This window comes from Garra rufa, chromosome 7 (assembly GCF_049309525.1).
Source record: "Garra rufa chromosome 7, GarRuf1.0, whole genome shotgun sequence".
Classification (NCBI taxonomy): Eukaryota; Metazoa; Chordata; class Actinopteri; order Cypriniformes; family Cyprinidae; genus Garra; species Garra rufa.
In genome coordinates, this window is record NC_133367.1 from 1,124,142 (window position 1) to 1,151,582 (window position 27,441).

At 35.7% G+C, this 27,441-nt stretch overlaps 4 protein-coding genes across 4 annotated transcripts in view; 1 reads left to right on the top strand and 3 right to left on the bottom strand.

Annotated features, from left to right (window-relative positions):
- Positions 1-27,441, top strand: part of LOC141339276 (uncharacterized) — a 727,444-nt gene that overhangs the window by 685,850 nt on the left and 14,153 nt on the right. The gene's annotated exons all lie outside the window — the stretch shown is intronic.
- LOC141338813 (natural killer cell receptor 2B4-like) lies at positions 1,153-3,972 on the bottom strand. The gene is made up of 6 exons (XM_073844430.1): positions 3,924-3,972; positions 3,069-3,386; positions 2,627-2,925; positions 2,406-2,529; positions 1,775-1,827; positions 1,153-1,215 (listed from the first exon to the last, which is right to left on the bottom strand). Exons 1-6 carry the CDS (start codon positions 3,970-3,972, stop codon positions 1,153-1,155), a joined length of 906 nt encoding a protein of 301 aa, XP_073700531.1.
- On the bottom strand, positions 6,547-9,632 carry LOC141338814 (uncharacterized). Its single transcript, XM_073844431.1, has 4 exons — positions 9,620-9,632; positions 7,298-7,624; positions 6,801-7,121; positions 6,547-6,668 (listed from the first exon to the last, which is right to left on the bottom strand). Exons 1-4 carry the CDS (start codon positions 9,630-9,632, stop codon positions 6,547-6,549), a joined length of 783 nt encoding a protein of 260 aa, XP_073700532.1.
- On the bottom strand, positions 11,713-14,767 carry LOC141338817 (natural killer cell receptor 2B4-like). Its single transcript, XM_073844433.1, has 6 exons — positions 14,719-14,767; positions 13,741-14,055; positions 13,283-13,582; positions 13,038-13,175; positions 12,266-12,318; positions 11,713-11,778 (listed from the first exon to the last, which is right to left on the bottom strand). The coding sequence occupies exons 1-6, from the start codon at positions 14,765-14,767 to the stop codon at positions 11,713-11,715; spliced, it is 921 nt and encodes a 306-aa protein (XP_073700534.1).

The following is a 27,441-nucleotide window of genomic DNA, read 5'->3' on the forward strand; positions in this document are numbered from 1 at the left end:
CTCAACAGTCACATGACATTAAGGCTCAGGTGACACATTACACACCCACAAATTGCTGAAATAACCACAACTGTACAGGGTGCATTTTAGGACATTTTCAGACCTTTGTCATTTGACTAAAAGTCTACAATGACCAAAATGCATTTTTGTCTGCAGCCATTTCACCGGATGTCCATATAAAAAATACCACAACCGTGAATCATACATTGCATTTATTCTTAAAATCACTCATAATTGAAGACAAAACAGGGTGTTTTTATAAAACAAAGATGTTATGTCTAGAATAGTTATTTTTCAAAAACTACTCCTCTTCCTTTTGATTATTGAGCTGGAAATAACTACTGAAACTAGCAGAGCTTATCAGCAGGATCACAGCATGTGTATGATACTTATGGACACATAGTCGATCTTTTCATATTTTACAGTTTAACACATTTCACAATTGATGTTTCAGTATTTTAGTATTAAAGCTGTTTTGTATAAAGTGGAAGTCATACTGTTAGCATCATATGGGCAAGAATGGAAAAACACTCTTCAACCACACGCTAATCACACATCAAGATATACATTTGCAAACTGACCACAACCCACCAATGCTCAATGCTCACGCAAAAGACGTTTTTCCACCAAACAGATCAAAACAATTTCTGTACTGATTATTATTTTTTTTTTATTATTTTTTTTTTTGTTGATGTGTTCGGACTTAAAAAAAAAAAAAAGAATATTTCTTAAAAGACAATTTGAAAACATGTTGAAAGGGGTAATCGGTCTACATATGCCCCTGTGTTCGTGCAAATCGTTCCTGATGCAGTTTCAGCCACAGCAGAAGTGAGTGTAAAGTTTTTGTTTTTTTTATGCATCTTTGTGAATGGCCTTTCTTAATAATGTGCTTTCTTTGCTAAATGCGGCTATAGTTAACATTATGTCTGTAATCCCAAAGATGGGCATGGCAAGCAAATCTCGGTGGCCTTTAAAGTGGCCAAGTCTCAAAACGTTTTTGCAGAGCTGATTTTGACAAGGTAAAAGGCTGTTTTTTTACACTACTATTGTGAATTTTTAACCAAAGTATATTATAGACTTTTCATTAAGACCCAAAAGAATCCTATGAACTTGTGGAAAATAGCCATCCGATGCCCCCTTTAAGTTTGATCATCAACTGTAGAAAACAGATTCATACACAACTTCAACCTCTTCCTCATCATGTTCTGATTTGATCTGTAAAAACAAAATAAAATAATTTTAAAAATGTTAATACGAAAAGAATCTGTGTTAATACTGATTTTGTATGCACACAAAATTAAAAAGTCAAAACGGCATGACTTGATATCTCACAATTCAGACTTTTCTTTTGAGAATTATACGTTTATATTCTGAGAATTTAGATTTTCTTTGAATTCTGGGTTTACCTCGCAGTTAGGTTTTTGTGTGTTTGTTTCCACCATAAAGTTTAGAAAATAAAAAGGTTAAAGGTGTAAAAAAGTATAACTAAAATTGACCTTATCTCACAATTCTGAGAAAAAATGTGAGATATACAGTAAACTAACAATTGCAAGGAAAAAAGTTGTAACTTGTGGTCGAAACAGCTTTTTCAATAAAAAAAAGCTTCCATAGATTTGAGATTCTCAAATGTTCCTTAGTGATCACATTCAGCTCCTTATTTCTGGTAATCTACTAACTTTATACCATCAAACATCTAGTAAATCTACATCAAAATCTAAACACACATCTAAATCTGTCAGATTTAGATAATCTACACAGTCATAAACAATCTTACCGATTTCTGTGCGTTTCTTTTGTTGAACGTTAGGTTAGCATAAGTGACCTCATCTGCGCAACATTAATAACAGATGCGTTAACACAAACAAACACTATCTATACTAGATTATTTTTATACCACATGTGTTATTAGAGTTGTCAAAGTTAGATTGCTGAAGCATGAAATTGAATTAACAAATGCAACTGCATTAACAAATTAATTCAGTTTGATTTTAGAACTGGTTATGCATTTATATATGAATATACAGAATATGCATTTCTCTTTATCATTATTCAAAATACCATCCCAATCTCTTTGCTATTCATACCTATTTTACGGGACAATGGGACTAATTCATATTGCAAATGCATTATTTGCCAATTAAATCTACAGAATTAAGTTTAAAATGGTTATATGCATTTTTTTGTATGAATTTTCGTTTTCACAGAAGCTCAACAAATGAAGAATCACCCATCAGTGAAATTTTAATGAAAAGCTTAATTTTAATACAAGTGGAGCTTGTCATCTTTACACAGATAAGATTGTATTCGTAAAGTCCGTAAGACATTTATTTATAATTGAATTTAGGCACATTTGCATTTTTGTTTTGATGCAGCTTGAAAAATAAATTAACAGTAATAACACTTGCCTTCTTGATCAGTTTTTCTGTGTTTTCTGCAGCTGCAGAAAATCCCAAATCCAGCTACAATCAACAGAGATCCAACGACAGCAGCCGAAATCAACACTATCAGAGAGACTAGAGGATAGGAAGACTGTGCTGCAACGTCGGAAAAGAGGCAGTAATGTTATTGTACAAGGGATTGTGTGAATCTAAACTATAGGTTGGTAAATTATTGTTAATATCAGTGCTGTTGTACCTGAACATGTGTGACAGAGTTTGCTGATGTCCAGATGTTGAGTCTGGTTGCTGATGGGATTGTTGAGCACACAGCTGTAGGTGTTTTTATCCTGATATTCCACCTCCAGAGGTAGAGAGAGACTGATGCTGAGATCAGACACACTGATGCTGGACAATAAACTGTTTCCTTTGTACCAGGAGAGAGTCACATCCATCACATTCACCACTGAACACAACAATGAACAATTCTGCTGAATTGCTGATGAAGAACATGAAAAGTTACTGCTGATGACAGGAACAGGCAGACGAGCTGGAAAAAGATGAGAATATGGGTAAATCTAAACAGCAACCTTATTTTCAGATCAGTGTTTTGAATCCGTGTTTATGTGATCTGTTATTTCTAATTATAAAATCCGTAATATGTAAAGGAGAGGACCAATGATCTGTACTCACTATAGACAGAAACGCTGAAAGTTTTTGATGACAGTTTTGCTGCAATTATCTCTAGTTTATAAAGTCCAGCATGTTGAGTTGTGACGTTTGTGATGGTCAGAGATCCAGTTTGATGATTCAACTTCAGTCTGTCTCTGAATCTCCCATCGGGACCATCAGATGTGTCGAAGATTTCAGCAGCTCTATTGATCTGAGCTACTGGAAGCTTTTCAGCTCCAAATTTCCACAGTATTTCATCATCTTTATCAGTTTCATTAACATCAACTTTTAGAGTGACAGAATCTCCCTCCATCACTGATAACGACTCGCTGAACACACCTGGAGAAGAAAAATACACATATTTTCATGGAATAAAACTGTTTCGAAAGCATTACATCAGCTCTACTTTGTGACCTTTAGTTGTGAACTGAAGAACAGTAGCAGAAACGAATTAGCTGTAGAGTACAATTAATTTGTGCAGACACACAAGTTAAGTGAAGCTTGAAAGTAGGCCATTCTTTTGTTTATGATTAACTAAAGTAATTTTTAAATAATTTATTAAATGTAGTATTGGCTGAGAGCGGGACAGCGGCCATTTGAAACCTACGGAAATACCGGGAATTTGAAAGCAACTCAGTATTTCTGATAAATTTCCAAAATGAAATTTTACAGTCATGGAAAACTATATAATTTTAATTTCCATGAGTTCTATCGTAAATTTGCCAAGCTCACAAATGGAAATCGCAAACCAAGACCTGAATTCATTTGAGATGATGTCTCAAGAAAAATAGACTATTTAAAACAGTAGCAGTGAAATGCTAAATGTTTGCTCTGAAATGGATAAAAATGAATGCACAAAGGGATTTTATAACTTACCATTTAGACACCGCCAGTACAGACACAACAAAACAATCGTATAAAACATCATCTTTGTCTGATCAAGTACCGCTATCCACCAAATGCACTCTGTTAATCTGATGTGTGAACCTGAATCCACCCCCGCCAGAGTCTGACCCTCCTATATATCATTCCGCTCACACTATTTGAACACGATATGAAATGTAATGTTTCTTGTATGGTTATAACGAATCAATGTTCTTCTAGCCCTTAAGACTTTAATACATTCCTAATTCCTTATCATTAATTACTGATCATTTTTGAAAGCTAATTGCCTGTCAATGTTAAATAAGTAAGTAAAAGAATATTAAGTGAATCTCCCTGAATTTAATGATAACAGAAGTAATTGGTTTTAAAATTGCTCATAATATTTAGATTGATAATTGTTATGCTTGGTGAAACAAAAAAAGTTTAAACTACCCACCCTAGTTGCACTAGCCTACCACACAAGCACTTCAGACGAGTCAAACGGAAACCTGCTGTGGTCTGATTTCTACAGAAATGTTGTTTGATCTGTTGGGTGTACAAACAACTTGTGCATGTATAGTGATCTGGGCGTTTTCTTTCTTTTTTTTCTTTCTTTTTTTTTTTTTTTTCTTTTTTTGAGATGTCATATTTGTGTGTGTGTGTGTGTGTGTGTGTGTGTGTGTGTGTGTGTGTGTGTGTGTGTGTGTGTGTGTGTGTGTGTGTGTGTGTGTGTGTGCTTTTTTTTTTTTTTTTTTTATGTGTTGTCTCTTTATAGCAACGTCTTATCTGATGTAAGTTGAATATTGTTCCGGTTGTGTACTGGGTTTTTTCCCTCAACAGTCACATGGCATTAAGGTGCAGGTGACACATTACACACCTACAAATTTCTGAAATAACCACAACTGTACATGCATTTTAGGAAATCTTTAGATCTACAGTCTACAATGACTAAAATGCTTTATTGTCTGCAGTCATTTTTCCTGATGTCCATATAAAAATACCACGACCGCGAATCATCCATTGCATTAATTCTTAAAAATCACTCACAGACAAAACAGGGTGTTTTATAAAAACAAATATCTGATATCTAGAATAGTTCTTCTCAAAAACTACTCCTCTTCCTTTTGATTGAGCTGGAAATAACTACTGACACTAGCAAAGCTTAGCAGGATCACAGAATGTGTATATAAGGTCATGATGCTTATGCACACAAAGTCTCTGATCTTTTCATGTTTTACAGTTTGATTTAAGACATTTCAGAATTGATGATTGCCACTGCTTTGCTCCCCAGTTTATTGCTAGATTTTGGACAGAATTCTGTCGGCTACTGGGGGCGACTGTGCGCCTCTCCTCTGGGTACCATCTGCAGACCAATGGTCAATCCGAGCGGGCCAATCAGGACTTGGAGAGGGTCCTGCGTGTTTGTGGCGTCAGCGAAATCTTTGACTTGAAGTTGCAAATTAGCCATGGTCGAGTTTGCACATAACTCCCTTCCAGTCTCGTCTACAGGTTTATCACCCTTCCAGTCCTGCTTAGGCTACCAGCCCCCATTATTTGCCTCCCAAGAATCAAAATTCATTGGACCGTACATCGTTTCTAAGGTGCTGAACCCTTAGAAGAATTTTCACCGTTTTTCATGTATCCAGAGTTAAGCCCATCATTTGCTCCTCCCTCCAACCACATACCTCGGCTCCTCCGCCCCCCGGGGGTGGGGGGGTTGGGGGGGGGGGGTGCTCAGTGCTCAGTGGAGCATAGCCTCGTTTTGCCCTCCTGGTGGGCGTTCCTATAGACCTTTTTCCTGAGTAAACGATGAGCGCTGCCATGCTCTTCTGTTCCGGTCTCCATAGGAACCCATTCAAATAGCGTCCATTTGTTTTAAATATAGCTAACGTCTGCAGCTTCGTGTCATCTACACACTCATTAAACTTTGAGTAAGGCATTGACATATGACGGTCATAGGATATTGCAAAGTGATGGCGCTATAGAGCCATGTGCTTTTTAAAAACATTTAAATAGGTTTAACATTAGATTAATAGCTCGAAACATACGCTACTTTGATTAGAAACACTGGAGACCGAAATGCAAAGCATTCTTCAGGTTGACTTCCGCATTCAGGAAAGGTGTCTATAAAGTCACGTGAAAACTATCAATTGAATAGAATTATTCAGTCTGAATTCGTAGTTTGTTTTTTTACCATGTCACTGATTCATTTAAAAATATAGATGTACATATGAGTCATGGATGTCTCTCTATACTCTTTGTTGGTATGACAAATATTTTTACATTAATACTTGGCAAGTATTTGCAGAGTTCCTGCGAACAAATAAAATTAAAATATCAAAACAGCAAATTAAGAAAATAACAATGTAATTAACAAACAAAATTGAAATAGATGCCACTACAGATTAAAACAAATTTATGTTCATAGTTTTGGCCACCAGATGGTACCAACATACACCATTTTGAAAGGATTCATACAGCTAATGAACCATTTTATGAAGATCTGAGGCACTGGAAAGCAAAGCTTCATTTTGCCACCATTAAACAATTAGACCACAGTTATATTTTAAGCTTTAAATATTACGATTCCAAAATATGTCAGAATATTTATAATATCCAATCTGTTTTTCTCCTTTTAGCCTCTGGCAGATCTGACATCATTGACCAGAAGAACAACAGCAGCTGCAGCAGCCACGCCCATCAGAGCAGTGACGACCAATCGGATCACAGGTTCGACAGTATCACAGCCATGCACTCCTGAAAAAAAAAAAGAAAAAAAAATTAACTTCAAAACTCGTTTAGTAAGACAAATGGTATAAGTCTAAAAGGTATTAGTCTAAAGTCAAACAAATTAATTCATAAATGTAAATGATATCACTGCTGCTGTACCTGCACATGGTTGACAGAGTTTGCTGATGTCCAGATGTTGAGTCTGGTTGCTGATGGGATTGTTGAGCACACAGCTGTGGGTGTTTTTATCCTGATATTCCACCTCCAGAGGTAGAGAGAGACTGATGCTGAGATCAGACACACTGATGCTGGACAATAAACTGTTTCCTTTGTACCAGGAGAGAGTCACACGACTCACATTCACCACTGAACACACCAATGAACAGTGCTGCTGTGATGATAATGATGATGATGATGGTGATGATGATGATGGAGCACATTGTGAAGGGTTTCTGCTGATAACAGGAACAGGCAGATGAGCTGAAAACATAAAGAAATAAGAAACGATCAGAATAAAGTTGCATTGCAGCATCAGTCAGTGAGTGTCTCGTCACATAAACCGACAATCATGATCTTTACATTTACAAAAGATTCATAATTTTAGATATTCACAAAGCTTTACTAAATAAATCAGGTGAAACTAATGTTTAACTCACCATAGACAGTGAGACTGAAATTCTTGCTCACACTGTTGGACTGTAGTTTATAGAGTCCAGCATGTTGAGTTGTGATGTTTATGATGGTCAGAGATCCAGTTTGATCATCCACCTTCAGTCTGTCTCTGAATCTCCCATCAAGAACATTATCATACTCGGTGATGCTGCCGGCAATTAAACTGATTTCAGCTATTAAAGTGTTTTCAGTTCCAAACCGCCACAGAATCAGAGGATCATCCATCATTTCAGTAAAACTAGAGTTTAGAGTGACTGAATCCCCCTCCATCACTGACACTGACTTCACTGCATCTGTATCAGCAAACACACCTGAAGAAGAGTTTGCCACAGATTTAACCTTTAACCCTCTGGTGCTCTTTGTTTCGGAGTCACACTTGTGCACTTCGCGGTCAGAAGTGACCGGACACCTGTAACACATCTTGTAATTTTTTTCAGTAAAACCATTCGAATTCATTTTTGTTTAATAATATTTTTTATTTTGCATTTTGAGAGGGTTTTGTGGTAATAATTAATATTTATGCTGTAATTAATATCCATTTTTTTGCCATTGAGAATAATTTATATATATATATATATATATATATATATATATATGAGGGCTAGGTTTAGGTGTAGGGTAGGTGTAGGACTATAGAAAATACGGTTTGTACAGTATAAAAACCATTATGCCTATGGAATGTCCCCATAAAACATGTTAACCAGTGTGTGTGTGTGTGTGTGTGTGTGTGTGTGTGTGTATGTGTGTACCTGGTATTCTTCACGTTGTGGGGACCAAATGTCCCTACAAGGATAGGAATACCAGTAGATTTTGACCTTGTGGGGACATTTCTTAGGTCCCCATGAGGAAACAGGCTTATAAATCATGCACAATGAGTTTTTTTGAGGAAGTAAAAGTGTGCACAATCTCCTGTGAGGGCTAGGTTTAGGTGTAGGGTAGGTGTAGGGCCATAGAAAGTACGGTTTGTAGAGTATAAAAACCATTACGCCTATGGAATGTCCCCATAAAACATGTAAACCCAACATGTGTGTGTGTGTGTGTGTGTGTGTGTGTGTGTGTGTGTGTGTGTGTGTGTGTGTGTGTGTGTGTGTGTGTGTGTGTGTGTGTGTGTGTGCATGCCCTCAAATTTTTTTTTTTTTGTGTTGACATTCCAAATGGCATAAAAGTCACAGAGTTTCATATCATTCCGATTAAGCTGTGATTTTTAAAAATTCAAAACAGAAAAAATTTCGGTCTAAAGTGACCGAAGAGCATCACTTAATGCCTTACATAATTTAATCAGTGATGTATTACATGGTGGCAAAACAGAAGCAACTCTAGCCATAAAAACGTATTTCAAACTCACCAACCAGATGCCACAAACCGAACAAAACTAATCCGATAAACATTTTCTTCAGCAGCTCACTGAAATCCCATAATAGTAACCCTTACAATGTCTGAAACACATCTGATCTGATGCTGTTTGTGGTCTTTCCTCAACAAGCCTGATCCTCTGTCACAGTACTCTCACACAACCATTTCCTTGAACACAGGAAGTCATGAAAATGATTGATCATTTTTTATTTTCCTATGAATTCTAGTCCTGTATGAAATATAATAGCAGTAAAGTGTTAAAGTCATGCATTTTAATTTAGATATGTAGATATTTGTATTTACTGATGTGAGAAGATCTGTGTAGTTTACCAATGATGCATGACAATATCTTGACTTGTGACTCTTAACTGATTCTTGGATTAATTTTATTTAACTGTAAATATGTTTATATGAAACAAAAGTCAAAATGTTTGGTTCATATTAACAGGAGACAAAATAAAGAATGCTTCAGCCACAAACTACTGACAGATAAACTGACCACATTCATCTAATAATAGACACGCTGATGCAGGAGTTGTTTGTCCACCAACAGATCAAACCACATTAGATGAAGATAAATCACACCACAGTAGGTTTAACTTTGACTCAAACTGAGCTGCTCACATTGCATTCAGTGAATCACATTTATTACTATTTTTCTCCCAGTTTTCCCACAATGCATTTCATTGTAGCCTTTGCTTTTAAAGTCTGAGCTTTTAACTTAAAATAAATAAATAAAAATACTTACTACAAAAGTCTTGGAAAAAAATTTTTTCGATCGATTTTCCATTCAACGGGGCTCTAAGGTTCTGTGAAAATACGCTGACTGATACATGTTTGTATGAATGTACACATATATGGCACATGCACTTAGCTACATTCATGAAACACGTGTAGGATGCTAGGGTTGAGTTCGCAGTGCTGCTATTAGCAGCTATTCTTTAGAAACCCACCAGATGGCGCCATTTATGATTTTGTGAATTTGTGTTGTCTTCCAAGAGAATGGTGTAGTGGTCTTTACACAATGTAAAAATGGTAGTGTTTTCTTAATATGTTATTTACACTAAGTGCAAATAACGATTATAATGTTGTTTATCCCAACCATACATTTGTGTATGGAGTTAAGGCATTCTCTTTGCAACTGAGGCCAACATCTAATCAATCCTACAAATGACAAACTACATCCTCATAAAGCGAATTAGTCAATACCATAGTGTTAGCATCACATTTCAAAGCGCTTTTCAGTAGCTAAAATATTAATATAGACTATATTTTCTGTATGAATCGGTTTAAATGATAAACCGAAATCAGACCGGTTTAAAAGATTCGGGGAGTTCAAGAATCGTTTGAAGCCGGTTTAAACGCGCTAAAACCAAACGGTTTCCTGTTTATTATTGTTTTTTACTGTGAGGTCTATTTATAGCAACGTCTTATCTGATGTAATTTGATCTAATATTGTTCCATTTGTGTACTGGGTTTTTTCCCCTCAACAGTCACATGACATTAAGGCTACAAATTGCTGAAATAAACACAACTGTACAGGGTGCATTTTAGGACATTTTCAGACCTTTGTCATTTGACTAAAAGGCTACAATGACTAAAATGCTTTTTTTTTTGTCAGCAGCCATTTCATCAGATGTCCATATAAAAATACCACAACCGTGAATCATACATTGCATTTATTCTTATAATCACTCACATTTGAAGACAAAACAGGGTGTTTTATAAACTAAAGATGTGATTTCTAGAATAGTTCTTCTCAAAAACAACTCCTCTTCCTCTTGATTGAGCTGGAAATAACTACTGAAACTAGCAGAGCTTATCAGCAGGATCACAGCATATATGAGTATATAAGGTTGTGATGCTTATACACACAAAGTCTGAGATCTTTTCAGGTTTTAAAGTTTGAGTTGAAACTTTTTAGAATTGATGGTTTCAGTATTTTAGTAATAAAACTGTTTTGTGTAAAGCGGAAATCATACTGTTGGCATCATATGGGCAAGAATGGAAAAACACTCTTCAACCACACGCTAATCACACATCAAGATATACGTTCGCAAACTGACCACAACCCACCAGTAATAGACAATGCTCACGCAAAAGATGTTTTTCTATCAAACAAAACTATTTCTGTACGTTTTTTTATTATTATTATTATTATTATTATGAGGAAGCAAAGTGTTTTTTGTTGATGTGTTTGGACTAAAAGAAAAAAAAAAGACAATTTTCTAAAAGACAATTTTGAAAAAAAAAAAAAAAGGTTTAAAGGGGTCATCAGATGCAAAACTAACTTTTACATGTTGTTTGCACATTAATGTGTGTTGGTAGTTCGTGTACACAACCACCCTACAATGATAAAAATCCTCCCAGTGGTATTTTTTTAATCTTTAAAAGTAATATCCCCTTTTTAAAATCAGATCATTCTCAGCTTCTTGTCGTTGTGACGAAACACAGTTGATTGACATGAGCGCCTTACCTTAGACCCGCCCTCACCGAGCTGAAACAGTCCCAAAACGATTGCCATTGTGTGACTCAGGTACAGAGGAAAACTCTTATTGAGCGATTGAGGTGTTCTGTTGTTGGATGTAATAATAAACACAGTCATTTACTGAAGATGCAGTGGAAAATGTTACCTTCACTTTTAAAAGGAAAGTGTCGATCCCGGTCTACATATGCCTCTCGTGCGAATCGTTCCTGATGCAGCTTCACCCACAGCAGAATTAAGTATAAAGTTTTTTTTATGCATCTTTGTGAATGGCCTTTCTTAATAATGTGCTTGTTGGCAAGTTTCTCTGCTAAATGCGGCTAAAGGTTATGTCTCCTAATCCCAAAGATGGGCGGGGCGAGCAGATCTCGGTGGCATTTAAAGGGGCCAAGTCTTAAAACGATTTTTTGCAGAGCTGATTTTGACAAGGTAAAAGGCTGTTTTTTACACTACTATTGTGAATTTTTAACTAAAGTATACTTTAGACTTTTCATTAAAACCCAAAAGAATCATATGAACATGTGGAAAATGGCCATCCGATGCCCCCTTTAAGTTTGATCATCAACTGATGAAAACCGTTTCATACACGACGTCATCCTCTTCCTCATCATGTTCTGATTTGATCTCCTGTAAAAACAAAATATAATAATTTTAAAAATGTAAATACAAACAAAATCTTTGTTAATACTGATTTTGTGTGCAAGATTATTTACGGAAGCCTGTTTCTGCCACAAAATTAAAAAGTCAAAACGGTAGTTATGGCTTTATATCTCACAATTCCGACTTTTCTTTTGAGAATTGTAAGTTTATATTCTTAGAATTTAGATTTTCTTTAAATTCTCCGTTTACCTTGAAATTATGATTTGTTTATTTGTTTCCACCACAAAGTGTAGACAATAAAAAGGTTAACTTGTGGTTGAAACAGCTTTCCATAAAAACAAGCTTCCGTAGATTTAAGATTCTCAAATGTTCATTAGTGATCACTTTCAGCTCCTTATTTCTGGTAATCTACCGGCTTCATGCCATCAAACATCTAGTGCATCTACATCAAAATCTAAACACACATCTAAATCTGTCAGACTTAGATAATCTACAGAATCCTAAACAATCTTACCGATTTCTGTGCGTCTCTTGTGTAGAACGTTGGGTCAGCATAAGTGACCTCATCTGCGCAACAATAATAACAGATGCGTTGACACAAACAAACACTATCTTTACTGGATTATTTTCATACCACATGTGTTATTAGCTGTCAAAGTTAGATTGTTGAAGCATGAAATTTAATTAACAAATGCAATTGCATTAACAAATTAATTCAGTTTGATTTTAGAACTGGTTCACTCACATTACAGAATATGCATTTATCTTTATCATTATTCAAAATGCCATCCCAATCTCATTACTATTCATACATATTTTACAACGGGGCTAATTCACGTTGCAAATGCATTTTTTGCACATTAAACCTAGAGAATTAAGTTTAAAATGGCTATTTGCATTGTTTGTATTAATTTTCATTTTCACAGAAGCTCAACAAATGAAAAAGTTTTCACCAGTTTCAACTTAAAAACGTAAGTTTAGCAGCTGACTTAAGATTTTAAGTCAAATCAACTTTCATTTAAACTCACAAGTTGTATCAACTAATTTTTATGGTAATAAGTTAAGATGACTTGTAGTTTTAAGCTGATTTAACTTAAGAACTTAAGGCAGCTTAACTTTTTACTTCTTTGAAAATCCTAATTTGAACATCAGTGGAGCTCGTCATCTTTATGATTATATAAGATTATATTCATAAAGTCTGTAAGAAGTTGATTTATAATTTCAGGCAGATTTGCATTTTTCTTTTGATGCAGCTTGAAAAATGTAACCGTAATAATAACACTTGCCTTCTTGGTCAGTTTTTCTGTGTTTTCTGCAGATGCAGAAAATCCCAAATCCAGCTACAATCAACAGGGATCCAACAACAGCAGCAGAAATCAACACTATCAGAGGGACTGGAGGATGAGAAGACTGTGCTGCAACGTCTGAAAAGAGGCAGTAATGTAATTGTAAAAGTGATTGTGTTAATCTAAATTATACAAAATACAGAGATCATTTTAGTAAATAATCACTAATATCAGCACTGCCATACCTGGACATGGTTGACAGAGTTTGCTGGTGTCCAGATGTCTGGTCTTATTGCTGATGGGATTGTTGATCACACAGCTGTAGGTGTTTTTATCCTGATATTCCACCTCCAGAGGTAGAGAGAGACTGATGCTGAGATCAGACGCACTGATGCTGGACAATACACTGTTTCCTTTGTACCAGGAGAGAGTCACATGACTCACATTCACCACTGAACACACCAATGAACAGTTCTGATGTGATGATGATGATGATGAAGCACATTGTGAAGAGTCTCTGCTGATGGCAGGAACAGGCAGACGAGCTGAACGCATGAGAGAATGAACAGAAAACCGGTAAATCTAAACAACAATCTTTACTATTCAGTGTGTCTCTCATTTTGAAAACTAAAAAACGAGTGGACTTTTCAGTATGTAATAAAATAAGAACATGCAAAGGACAGGACCTATTATCTCTACTCACCGTAGACAGAAACATTGAATGTTTTTGATGAACGTTTCGCTCCATTTATCTCTAGTCCATAACGTCCAGCATGTTCAGTTGTGATGTTTGTGATGGTCAGAGATCCAGTTTGATTGTCCAGTTTTAGTCTGTCTCTAAATCTCCCATCAGTACCATTATATGTGGATAAGATTCCATCCTCTATCCTGACTTGGGCTATCAGAAGGTTTTCAGCTCCAAATTTCCACAGTATGTAATCTTCATGTATTTCAGCAACATCTGTGTTAAGAGTGACAGAATCTCCCTCCTTCACTGACACTGACTCACCAAACACACCTGGAGAAGAAAAATAAACATTTTTTTTCATGGATTAAGCTTCCTGTTGTTTACAAAACATCACATCACCTCTAGTTTGTAACCTAAGATGTAGAGTACAATAAATTTGTACAGTCACACAAGTTACCGCATGAACATGCAAGTTTAATTTTTGCTTCTGACTTTCATTTACTCGTTTTATAAATAAGAGATTTTTCTATTTGAGATATTTAGATGAGTAAATAAAATCTAAAGTGCAAGCTTGCTGAATCTCACTCACTTGCCTCACTTTTTGACCAATTATTTTCCATTTCCTTTTGTTTATGATTAACTAAAGTATGTTTAAAATAATTTTGTAGTTATGGCTGACAGCGGGACAGCGGCCATTTGAAACCTACGGAAATACCGGGAATTTGAAAGCAACTCTGTATTTCTGATACATTTCCAAAATTAAATTTTACAGTCATGGAAAATTATACAATTTTCTATACATTTCCATGAGTTCTATAAGCCTGGAACTCATACATTTGCCAAGCTCACAAATGGACATCACAAACCAAGATCTGAATTCAATAGAGATGATGTCTCAAGAAAAACAGACTATTTAAAACAGTAGCAGTGAAATGCTAAATGTTTGCTCTGAAATGGATAAAAATGAATGCATAAAGTGATTTTATAACTTACCATTTAGACACCGCCAGTACAAACACAACAAAACAATCATAAAAATCATCATCTTTGTCTGATCAAGTACCACCAAAGGCACTCTGTTAATCTGTGAACCTGAATCCGCCCCCAACAGAGTCTGACCCTCCTATATCAAGCTGCTCACACTCTTTGAACATATTCTGTGTATTTATATGATAATGTTTCTTGTATGGTTATATAACAAATTAATAATAGTGTTCTTCTAGCCCTTTGTGGAAGAAAAAAAAATCATTTTACTTATCATATGTGCTAATGAAACATTTTGGAAGTTTCGGCTTAATCTAAACCTGCTCTGAAGATGACATGAGGTAAAAGTATCAGGGCCCCAAAACATAAAGATTTGAGCCTTGGGAGTATGATATAGTGGAATGTGCTTCTCTGTTTCCTTACTATGTGTGGAAAATTACCGGCTGTTAGGAGATGTAACCTTGAAGGCTAGGGACGAGATATAAAAGTGGAGGAAACCCTCCCTCCTTTGTCCCACTCTGCAGCAATCTGTGTTTCTGTATGACTGTCGGACCTTTCTTGCAAGAAATAAACCTTTAAAAAGAGCCCAAGTGATTCTCTCTTATGCGATGAGAGTCATTTGATTTTTGCCACGACACCCTTATTAAGACTTTAATACCTTCCTGATTCCTTTTTGAAAGCTAATTGCCTGTCAATGTTAAATACAGTAAGTAAGTAAAAGAATATTAAATGAATCTCCCTGAATTTAATGATAACAGAAGTAATTGGTTTTAAAATTGTTCATAATATTTAGATTATTAATTGTTATGCTTGGTGAAACAAAAAAGTTTAAACTACCCACTCTCTAACATCATTAGTTGCACTACCACACAAGCACTTCAGACGAGTCAAACGGAAACCTGCTGTGGTCTGATTTCTACAGAAATGATGTTTGATCTGTTGGGTGTACAAACAACTTGCGCGTGTAGTGAAGTGATATGGACTTTTTCTTTCTTTCTTTTTTCTTTTTCTTTTTTTTTTTTTGAGATGTCATATTTGTGATTGTGTGTGTGTGTGTGTGTGTGTGTGTGTGTGTGTGTGTGTGTGTGTGTGTGTGTGTACCTGGTATTCATCACGTTGTGGGGACCAAATGTCCCCACAAGGATAGGAATACCAGTAGATTTTGACCTTGTGGGGACATTTCTCAGGTCCCCATGAGGAAACAGGCTCATAAATCATGCACAACGAATTTTTTTGAGGAAGTAAAAGTGTGCACAATCTCCTGTGAGGGCTAGGTTTAGGTGTAGGGTAGGTGTGTAGGGCGAAAGAAAATACAGTTTGTACAGTATAAAAACCATTACGCCTATGGAATGTCCCCATAAAACATGTAAACCAGTGTGTGTGTGTGTGTGTGTGTGTGTGTGTGTGTGTGTGTGAGTGAGAGAGTATGTGAAACATACATCCTGTGAAATTAATTACAATGGAGCCACAGGACAATGACTTCGTGCAGAAAGCTGAGAAAACGGTCCCAAACGGACTCTCCTGAGCTTTGACATCAAATTCAACAGACGATTCGCTTTTTTAATTAATTGATGAATTTTTAAGAAAAATGGCACTTTTCATGGATTAACCAGATCAAATCTATCTGGTGGCGAAATTTGGAATTTCAAAATGCGAAAGCAAGGCTCGATGCAGTTTACCGAACCGCTGATTTGAAAGTTTCACAGGCTTCACGGAGTGTTTCAAAAGCTCCCATCAATGCCTGATGTTTACACCGCGCCACAATAGCTAAAGTCTGTCTAGATTGGAAACGGAAATACGACCGTTGCAATTGCAAACCATTTGTAGGCTATCAGTTCTTTAATCAGAGCATCAGTTTACTGACGGAGATTTGTCTTGCCGAGCGCGCCGCCTCCCGTTTAGACTGCATCATTGAATATAATGGGCTCTATTGTGTTTTGTTAGGCGTGCACACGGTTTTATTTTCACTTCAACTTGTCGTCATTAATACGGAAGAATGAGGCACTTTTGTTTGAGTCTACATTGAACTTTTAGTGAAAAAGTGTCGAAAATGAAGTTTCCTTTTATTTTGCTGTCAGTCTTTTTGTTTTTTTATCCGGACTATGGTAAGACGCATCTCTCTATAGCAATCTATTTTCCGATCAATACACCGAACGAAGAATAACGCAGTTTTATTGTGTGCCATGATCTAATTGCTTTGTATTTGACGGAAGTTTATTATTTTTATGTTAATATAATATATATTAGTTTTTACTATATATTAGCCTACTATATATTAGTATAGGCCTATTATATTATATTATTTTAGTATATATATATATATATATATATATATATATATATATATATATATATATAAATATATATATATATTATTTTCAATCGAATTTTGTGAGTTTGTGAAGGCTATACGATCGAACCTATGCAGTTTTAGCCAACAAACGACTAATATGACAAATGTGTTTTTGTTTTGTGTCAGCTCTCACTCTGCACAATGCACACTTATTTCTTAATTAACGTTGTTTTAAGTCCAGGAAAAAGTTAAATGTGTTTGTGATATAAGATATAAACAAGTAACACGTTTCAGATCGTGAATTAGCCTTTGGTGCACTCAAGCTATAAAAAAAAATATTTAAAAATCAATTTTTGATTTATATTATTTAAGTTTTATTGCTGGTTGCTTATTGTTTTTTTTTCCCCCCACCATCAGAAAAGTGAAAAGTTTGCCTGTTGATTTGTTCTTTCTTCAGGTGAATCTGGCGTTGAGACAGATGAAGTGTCTGTGTTTGTGATGGAGGGAGATTCAGTCACTCTACTCACTGGTATTAAGAAAAACCAAGAAGACAGAATCAGATGGTATTGCAATGACACTCGCATCGCTCAAATCAATGGAGATCCCAGTAAGACCTGTACTGATGTTCAGTGTAACGAAGGTACTGAGAGATTCAGAGACAGACTGAAGCTGGATCATCAGACTGGATCTCTAACCATCACAAACACCAGAACCACAGACTCAGGAGTTTATCAGCTGAAGATCTTCAGCAGCAACAGCATCCGTGAAAAGACCTTCAGTGTTTCTGTCCGTGGTGAGTAATATAACAAATGTTTGGATTTCATACATGTTTAAAAGCTTTTAAAGCAGTGAAAATTAGAGCTATTTTTTCTCTGTGGCTGTAGTTGCATTTCCCAAAAGCATTGTTAGTTGGTCATAGCTCCACTGGTTTCAATGGCTCTACGATGTACTTTGGCTTACAATGCTTTTGGGAAACGTAGCCCAGAAAAGTATAAATTAGATCAAAATCGTCTTTCTGTCGGTGAGCTGATAGATTTAATAATTAGTGGTAGAAAAGCAACAAGCAAAAAAACTGCATTACTTTAATAGTGCCGTATTATGCCCCATACAAACCCTGATGACACACGTACATCACAAAAGACATATATTTGACATCTGAAAGATATATTTTTTGGAGTGTTTGCACACATGCAATACGTCAATAGAATGTTTTCTATCAGACGTCTTTATGATGTTTATGATCTTGAATCTATGTAAAACATACATCTTACAGACGTCTGTCAGATGTTTGTACATGGCACAATGCTTTCCAGATCAAGCAATCTTTAACAGACATCTTACAGACGTATGTGTGCTATCTGGGAATTCATGCTGTACAAAATGAAGGTCAATAAAAAATCTACTTGCTACCTGATCTCATGATGAAGAACTGTAGTTTCCAACAGAAATGTTCACTATTAAGGCACTAAAATAGCAAGCACTTGTAATCAAATCCGTACACAGTTTCGTATGTATTGCTTTCCGGATGTAACAAGCTTGCTCAGTAGCTCAGCCAGCACGGAATTGGACTTATGTTGCGGAGTCCTTGGGTATGAATCCCTTAAAAACATAACTCATGGTGAAAGATGAGAGTTCAGAAAAACAAACGAACACGGCATGCTTGCTATTGTGTTTTTACATCCCTCCCATTCGCTTTTGTTCATTCTATCGTTTAGGTTTATTTTAAAATGTCAAAGAGCATTAGTTATAGTGCCTCTCAACAAACACTGTTTTAGCACAAATCAGTGGACATTTCTTTTGGAAAATATCCCCACAGGTACATTTTCGTCATGAGACCGTACCAACATGCAATTTGCACATTTATTTTCACAGTTTTTCTTGTTGTGGAGTTTCTTTCCCTAAAATGGTCCTCCAGCAATTGTTGGGTTGTGTTTCAGGTGTCGCTGCTGCCGAACGAGAGAAAATGAAGAGAAAGTCGGTGAAGGAGGGAGAATCTGTCACTTTAGATCCTGATGTAATAAAGCAACCAAATCATGTGATGACGTGGTATTTTAATGACACTCTCATCGCCGAAATCACTGGAGATCCCAACAAGACCTGCACAGATTTTCACTGTCCTGAGAGATTTAGAGACAGACTGCAGCTGGATCATCAGACTGGATCTCTGTCCATCAGGAACATCAGAATCACAGACTCTGGAGTTTATGAACTAAAGATCAGCAGCAGCAGCAGCCTCCGTCGTCGTCGCCGCAGCATCAGCCGTGTAAAGAGCTTCAATGTTACTGTGATTAGTAAGTGTAATTTAGTCATCCAGGCATTTAGACTCTAACAGTGGAATATAAAGAAATGTATTGTTACATTGTTTTTACTACCGTGATTGCTTGGTACTGATTCAACAGTGATTTTGATATCAAACTGTGTTTTATTGTAAACTGAATCAGGTTCACATTTACTTTACAATCACTCTTTTATTCCAGATTCAGGTTTGTCTCCAGGTGCTGTAGCTGGACTATCAGTTATTGTTCTTCTACTGGTGGCTACAGCTGTAGCTACTGGTGTGATTTTCTATCGCCGCAGGAGCTCAAGAAATGACAAGTATTGCCTATTAATACTACACTGAGAGAAAAACATAATCTTTATTGTACAAAATTGGTATTTAATTGTTTGTGTGATTATTTTTTAGGCCACCTGACGATGTTGACCCAACAGGACTAGTGGATGTGTCCTGCTGAAGCATTATTCCCATTGATCCATCGTTTCTCAAAAAGACCTAACGATAAAATAACTTTCAAAATAACCTGTTACTGGAAGTCACAGTTATCTTACAACTGCAGGACAATCATGTAAGATATTTTTTTCCACATTTAATGCGATATTGAAACCAACACAATTAATGTAACAAATAAGTAGACACTTTTAAGAAAAATACAAGACGAATAAAAGACAAAGATACACCTTTTGCATTTAATGCAGGAGTCAGTCTTTTTGTATCCATCTATCTGGCTTTGTCTTCCTCCTTTACCTTGAAAAGGAGCTCAATCATGGGCCGGGGGATCTCCTGTCCACAGACCTTTTCAACACATACAAGTTTTTTATTTAAATGTAGGCCTTGTTTCTTTACAAATCATTCTTCCTCTTCTGAAGACATTATTGACTTAAAACCGTAAAACATCTTCAGATTTTAATGGAAGCCTGGCTTTAAATGGTCTGTAATTTGGTTTGATCCATCAGTAACGCATTTTAGGATAGTCTCATAGTCACAGAATGTGTTTTTCCATTCCACTGCGGTACTTTCCGTTGTTTTTCTATGTAATCACATTCTAGACAGACGTGTTTGACTGCAACACATTCCTCTTTTGCAACACCTTGCTCGCGGAATGGCATTTTATAAACACATGAATCAAGTAACCATGCAGTACTTTCCAGACATTGCTTCTCCTTTAATGTTACAATAATCTGTTGACTGCCTCTTTGATGCATCTTGTATTTCCTGTTCTTTGGGATGTCATTGCACCTCATTGTTGTTGATTACAGCCTTCACAGGTATTCCATGGCACAACTAATTTTTTTTGCAAATATTTTAGCCCCCTTTTCCTGATTGGTATAGTACTTACCTTTTCACAAGACCCCAAATACATCCTTTGCAAGCTCTTTTCAGGCCATGGCTTCATCAGTAAGATACAAACAAGAATATATATTAAAAAGAAATGACAAAAAATGGCTTTTTTAATTCAGGGTTAATCACCATCACTTGCAATTAAACCGGAGGATTTTAATTACGTTCTAGTAAGAGTTTAATTGGTAATTGGTTAATTCACTAACATCCCTCATTAAAACAAGGTGAGCACACTTATGCAACCAGGTAATTTTAATAGGAATTACTTTTTTCTTTAAAGTTTCTTTTTGTTTACTACGTACATTACAATGGCGGGAAATTATCTGACATGATCTATTTAACAGTTTAGCTGTGTGATGGAGGGGCAAAGCATTCTGACTTATTATTAATACACTTGTTAAACTTCTATTGTGGAATATGCTAAATTGTGCCTTCAATAGTGGTTTTCCAGTTGTTTTGGTTTTGAAGATTTTATTTTCTGAAAATGTAATGTTATAGCAATGTGTAGCACAGTTTTTGTATTTTGATTATAAATTGTTCAGTCTTTGCACAAAATTGCCTGTACTAGTCTGAGAAGCCAGTGGTTTATTCTGGAGGTTACAGTACCATTTTCTTTATAATTACTTCATATTATTATTATTTATATTTTGGAATATATATTTGTAATATGTATTTTGGAAAAAAAAAATCTGTCACTGTTGCAGTCTTTTGTCTTACAATGAACTATCTGTATTTTATTATGAGGTGTACATTGTTTACAACGACTTTGTGGTTTTACAATAAACTGGGTTAATGCTGTAAATGTGTTATCATTCACAAAATAGCAATTTTATGTTTTATGCCTATAATAAAAGGTTAAGTCCCGTGGGGTAGGATGCCACACTCACAATTAGGACAGAAGGCTTTAATAATTATTATAATTCACGAAGGTAAATAATAATAATTTAAGACATCTTCATTAATAAACTGGTTACTTTTATTTTTAAAGTTACTTTTATTCAACCAGCAAGTTTTTTTTTTTTTTTTTTTTTTGACCGGAAATCACAAAGGCTTCTTCCAAAAGATAATAAGACAATGTACAAGAGGCAAAAAGTGGAAAAAAATACCTTTTGCAAACTGTCACAGTCTATGGGAAAATCCAAAGTACTATACCATTCCAAATAGTCCAACCTGTTCTAAAGCATCCTAATTACCCCGATTCACTGGGAACAGCTGTTTTAAGCAACTCAACAGGTGAAAAACAGAAGCTCTCTACTGTTGGTTTGTGGACAGTCATGGCTAAGATAAGATGGCTGTGCATTGTGGCTGCTCACAAGTCAGGAAAGGGCTATAAGACCATATCTAAATGTTATGGGCTCTACTGGTGGCAACAGCTCAAGGCAGACAGTCCAACAGAAACTGTCCACCGCTGGGTTTCACAAACGCAGACCAAGGAGGACACCACTTCTCCAGATAAGGCACACAAAAGCCTGCTTGGCCTTTGCAAATGCTTATCTGGACAAAGAAGAAGACTTCTGGTGTTTTGTTTTATGGTCAGATGAAACAAAAATTGACTTGTTTGGCCTCAATGATGTAGCCTTCATTTGGCGTAAAAAAAGAAAAGCCTTCAAAATTCTTCAAAAAGCCTTCAGAACAAAAAAAAAAAAAGTGCTAGATGAATTGAATTTTTATCTACTGTGATTTGAACCAAGGGTCATTCTACTGAAACGTCCACTTTTCTGTTCCACTTTACAGAAAATGTTAAAATTGAAATACACATTAGGATTACAATTTTTTGTAATATATTTTAAGATGAAACAATATGTTATTTGAACAATTACACCTTCCTGAGCCATCAACGTGGCATTTTTTTAATATTATTATTTATATAGAATTTTCAGTACCACAAAATTGCTTGTCCCCACAGCCATGTATAGCCTACAGAGGGAAAGTGCTTTATTCTAAAGTCAAAAACAGGATTTTTAACCATTTGGTTAAAAAAAAAAAAACGTTTTTTTTTAACCAAATGCAAAAGTATATTTAGAACTATCAAATATATCATTTAAATGGCATTAAAAAATTTCATAAATACCAAATAAATATTGAAAAAAATGTATACATAATAAAAACCGTGGTCCCCTGAAGCTGTCACTGGTGTTACCGTTTGACAAAAGTCTTTTATTTTGGAATTTAAAAACAAAACACACACTGATGACATCACTCAACTTCCTCCTTCCTATTTCCTAAAGTTCTATAAAGGCAGGTCAATCATGTTATGTCCACTGCCTCTTTTCTTTTCAGTTTTCAGAAATGTTCTCATTTATCTCCTGATTTCATATAAAGCTTTTAGTTGACGTCACTAGTGTGACCTACTTTATTGTTAGGTTAGGGAATTGTAAAAAAAAAAAGAAAAAACTGTGTACAAATGGATAAAACTGCTTAATGTAGTAAGTATACCATGATTGACAACATGTGGTTTGATAACTAGCAGCAGCCATTTTGTAAAATGCAATTTTCCATTGAAATTGTCACTGGTGTTACCTTTTTATGGATGAATAATTGTCCAAAAATGAAAGACAAAAATCATTAAGCTGTCATTTATGCGTATTCATAAAGTCAAAAGGTAATCTAATAATGTGGTCTAAGTTTAAAAGCCATACCAAAACCACGCCTTGCCAACCCAAAAGTGGCCGTTTCTGTAGAATGACCCCCAAATTTAACTTTTTATTCTGTTTTCTGTCAATGATGAAGAATGTCTTTAAGAATGTTTTTGTAGAGTTGAATTCTTGTTGTGAACACTAGAGAGCGCTAGCTAACAGTATTATAACAGGGTTTAGCTGGTCAGCATTGTTAGCAAATATACTGCAATTATACCATTTGTGCAGACAAAAAGCACCTCTTTCCATTTATGGCGATTCAAATGCAGTCATGGTTTTTCTTTTTAAATAAGACTCTTAAAATAGAGTTTCTGATGTATTGACTGATCGGCCACATGACATTATGACTCATGTGGTTGTGTTTTTCAAGTTATATTAATGGCAGTGGCTTTAAAAAAGTCAGGTGTTGCATTTGTAATTGTAAAATAACTCATTTGTTTTTGCCCTTGATGCTGACAGGTAAAAAAATAAGACAAGTTCTTGAGGGGAAAAAAAGTGATTAGAACAGAACAGAATAATTCTATTTACCTCATGCAATGTTTTGCTAGTGCTGAAAATATACTGAGATTAACACAGCATATCTATTTAGAGAGAGAGAGAGAAATGCATATTTTATAAAATATCATAGTTCACAGACACATATAATAGGCCTATTTTCATATTTTACAGAACTATAACTGCTTGGTTTGGCAGAATCGTTTTTGGCAAGCATCAGCATTTGTGGAATCAGTAAAAAATTGCGGAAGTCAACCATATGCTGTTCACTCACCGATTCCCACACGCAAACTTTTTTTTTTTTTACAGACTAATGCACATTAACCACAAAAGTCCAGTTATAGATTTGCACACATAAGTACCTTCTGTGTGCAAATCTATAACTGGACTTTAATGTGCATTAGTATTTGCACACTGTAAACTGTCATTCTGCAGACTGTATTACTCAAGTTGTGTCTGTAGTTATAATTTACACTCTCAGAATAATGACCACCATCTTGCTAATAACATCAAGGCAGCATAAGGTAATATGGCTTTAAAATAACAACAATTTGACTAATTATTTACCAAACGCTATTCCATAGACAAGTTGTGATGAGCTAAATAAACTCTAAATCAGGGATGCCCAACCCTGTTCCTGGAGATCTACCTACCTGCAGACTTTAGTTCCAGCCCTACTCCAACACAGCTGTCTGTAATTATCAAGTGCTACCTAAGACATTAATTAGCTGGTTCAGGTGTGTTTGATCAAGGTTGGAGCTGAACTTTGTAGGATGGTCTCCAGGAACGGGGTTGGGTGCCCCTGCTCTAAATTATAAGAGAGGGAGAGAGAGCGAGAAAGCATAATAATAAGTAAATAACTAATAAATAAGTAACAAAAGTAAAAAAAAAAAAAAAAAAAAAAACACAGTTGGTTTTGGGGCCTCCAAACCCTTGGAAATTACCCCCCAGGGTTAAGTGAAACAAGCAGTGTAGTAACCATGGCTTTTGGTGCATTGATTACCATTTGTAACCCCAGTTTTACTACAAATACCATAGTTAAGCTATGGTTAGTGTAGCAAAACCATTGTTAGTTTGTTGTGGTTACCATGGTTTAACTATATTAATCATATTTTTTATTTGTGGTAAAACCATGGTTAATTTTCATAAGAGAAACACTAGTTTACCCTGCTTATAGTGCTATTACTTTGACAGAGCTGTCATGTACTTATGCGACAGTCAGTGATTGCCCAGAGAAAAACAAAAATTAGGTGCTCGTAAGACCTTTAATAATGAAAGAGAGTGCAATCCAGTGAAATCTGTCAAGTGTGAAGTGTGCGAACTATGCTGCATTATTGCCATTGTTTGAATGTTTACATTTTTGAATCATGATTCATTAGTTTTGTAGCATATTTATTCCATTATTGACCAAATAATATCAATGAAAAACGGATTAATGAAAACTGTGTATAGTCTTGGCTATCCCTCCATTCCTTAGATGTTTTTGAATCGAGTCACACAGAGTATAAGATGGTATAATTTAAATGATGAATAGTCAATATAACATATAATCTAATGTTATCCCAAAATTCAACATGGCTAACACATTTTAGATAAGTTTCAGCCTTAACGGTGCGTTTCCACTGGCGCCTAGCGAGCGTTTGCAATTCATTCATATGGAAGTTGAGCTCAAAGCTTGTGTGGTGCATTATGGGATTAAAAGCGGCACAGAGAAAGCGTTGAGAGCTGCTGAGAGAGTCAAAAAGGTTGGGTTTTCCTCGAATCTCGAACACAAACCGCTGGGAAACAACCCGTCGCTGTGAAAAGTAGGCAAGGCAAGATTTTGACGGCAAGAGTGTTTGCGGAACTGGTGGATTACTAAACTGAAATCACATATCATTTAAGAAGTCATGCAAAAGTAAATGCACTTTGCATGCTTTCATTATATGCCAGTGTTTAGTTTGTGAACCATCGTTAAAAGACGACGATGAAACGCAAACAGGGCGTAAACATTGTTTTTCAGAGGCGTGCTCTGCCCTAAATTTGACAAACCCAAAAGCTGTGGCGTTGTAGCGTTGTCAGCGGCACTGAGCTCGGATTTGACGCTCTAGTAGAAAGGCACCTAAACACTAACATAGTACAGCCAAGTCCCTTTAAGGCAAGTCCGGTCACTCGGCGGCCATCTTTGAAACACTACTAGGGCAGGCAAGTGCAGCTCCTATCTCTTTGAATGGGGAAACATCAAATTCTCCAAAACTGTTCACCAAGCTTACGATTAAATTTCATATTTTAAATCTCCAAAGAAGTCCGACAAGAACGGCCTCATAAATATGGTTCCTTGAGCTCCAATGGCGTTAAAAACGTTTATTTTTCCGGCTAGATGAGCCAGTGCGCATGTGCAGTACTGAGCACACGTCTTTAGAGCACTGACTCTTTCTATAGCAACTGGGACTTCTAACGGCAGCTGCAGTGATATGCTGACTTTACTAATCAACGGTTGGCTCTTTCGCTAAGAAGGCGGGGCTTCGCGGCCATAATGAACGTTGCATTTTTCCCCATTCAAAACTATAGGAGTGACATGTCTTGGGTATTCTATAGTCTTAGGTACAGCTGTTAAAGTGACTTCCGTCTCTGTGACATCATACTTTCTGTACAAATAAAAATTTGAAAACATAGATTTTTTTTTTTTGGCAGAAAGACAAGTTTAAAGTCTGCTTTGTAACTGCAGCTGCCTTTCTAGTGAGCTTGTAAACTGTACTGACTGCCTGCAACATTAATGAGGAGTTTGATCATCTTCTTGTGACAATGCCTGCATACACCACCTCATCCTCCTGTTTGACTCCCTAAAAGACACAAAAAAGAGAACATAAAACAAGGCAAGTCAGATCTGTTAATTTTTCAGTTGCAAAAAAATGTATTGTTTTTTAACATATCAAATATTCAGTGTGGTCTTCAGCATGGCTGGGCAGTATGACTCAAAATCTGTCACAAGGTTTAATTGGCATATTGTTTTACATGGTGTTTAGTTTAGATTTTTTAGATTTTAATAATGCTACCCAGCTAAAACATTAACCTGTCTCCTTACACAAGACGACAGTTATTTTTGTGGTTTATTGTTTTTTTCTTTATCACACACATTCATGCATAAATCAGCAGAAATGTGCAACTTTTCTCTCACATTGGCTTTCTGAAGGCCTCAGTTTCCTTTGAGACAGTTTAAAAGTGGCTTTTTAGTGAAACCACGCTTGATGTTTAACATGTTAACTGTTAGAAGCGTTTTTACAGTTCTTTGGTCATTTCTCAAATGAAGGAATTTATCAATTCTAAACTTATTTACTAACTATTGAGGCTAGGGGTGGGGTCTTTTGATTTTTTTTTTTTTTTTTTTTTGTGCTGGAAATAAGGTTGTTACAAAATCAAAATGAAGAAGAAAAAATACTACATAATGTAAAATACTGCAAAGTCTTCATTGTGTAAAATATAGATTAATGTTTTTAAAAGTTGTAGCGTTATTCAGTCAAGAACAGTAAGTACTAAGCCGTTATCACTTTAAGACTTAATGCATGGAACAAATACATTTACACACATTCATTTTCTCCCAGCTGTTTAGATTTGTTAAAAAATAACCAAATGTGTTTACACTGATACTCATCATGACTAAAACTAACCTACTGAATACTTTTTTTTGGCCCCTAGAGATCTTTATCTACCAT

What these genes read in the sequence shown, in the direction of transcription:
- LOC141338813 (XM_073844430.1), bottom strand. Translation starts at nt 3,972, where the DNA reads ATGTTTTATACGATTGTTTTGTTGTGTCTGTACTGGCGGTGTCTAAAT. An exon ending in GTACTGGCGGTGTCTAAATG is followed by an intron (nt 3,387 to 3,923) that starts GTAAGTTATAAA and finishes TTTCTTCTCCAG; the next exon opens with GTGTGTTCAGCGAGTCGTTA. An exon ending in AAAGAAACGCACAGAAATCG is followed by an intron (nt 1,216 to 1,774) that starts GTAAGATTGTTT and finishes TTGTTTTTACAG; the next exon opens with ATCAAATCAGAACATGATGA.
- LOC141338814 (XM_073844431.1), bottom strand. An exon ending in TTTCAGTCTCACTGTCTATG is followed by an intron (nt 7,122 to 7,297) that starts GTGAGTTAAACA and finishes TTATGTTTTCAG; the next exon opens with CTCATCTGCCTGTTCCTGTT. An exon ending in ACTCTGTCAACCATGTGCAG is followed by an intron (nt 6,669 to 6,800) that starts GTACAGCAGCAG and finishes TTTTTTTTTCAG; the next exon opens with GAGTGCATGGCTGTGATACT.
- LOC141338817 (XM_073844433.1), bottom strand. Translation starts at nt 14,767, where the DNA reads ATGATTTTTATGATTGTTTTGTTGTGTTTGTACTGGCGGTGTCTAAAT. An exon ending in GTACTGGCGGTGTCTAAATG is followed by an intron (nt 14,056 to 14,718) that starts GTAAGTTATAAA and finishes TTTCTTCTCCAG; the next exon opens with GTGTGTTTGGTGAGTCAGTG. An exon ending in CAGAAAAACTGACCAAGAAG is followed by an intron (nt 12,319 to 13,037) that starts GCAAGTGTTATT and finishes ATTGTTGCGCAG; the next exon opens with ATGAGGTCACTTATGCTGAC.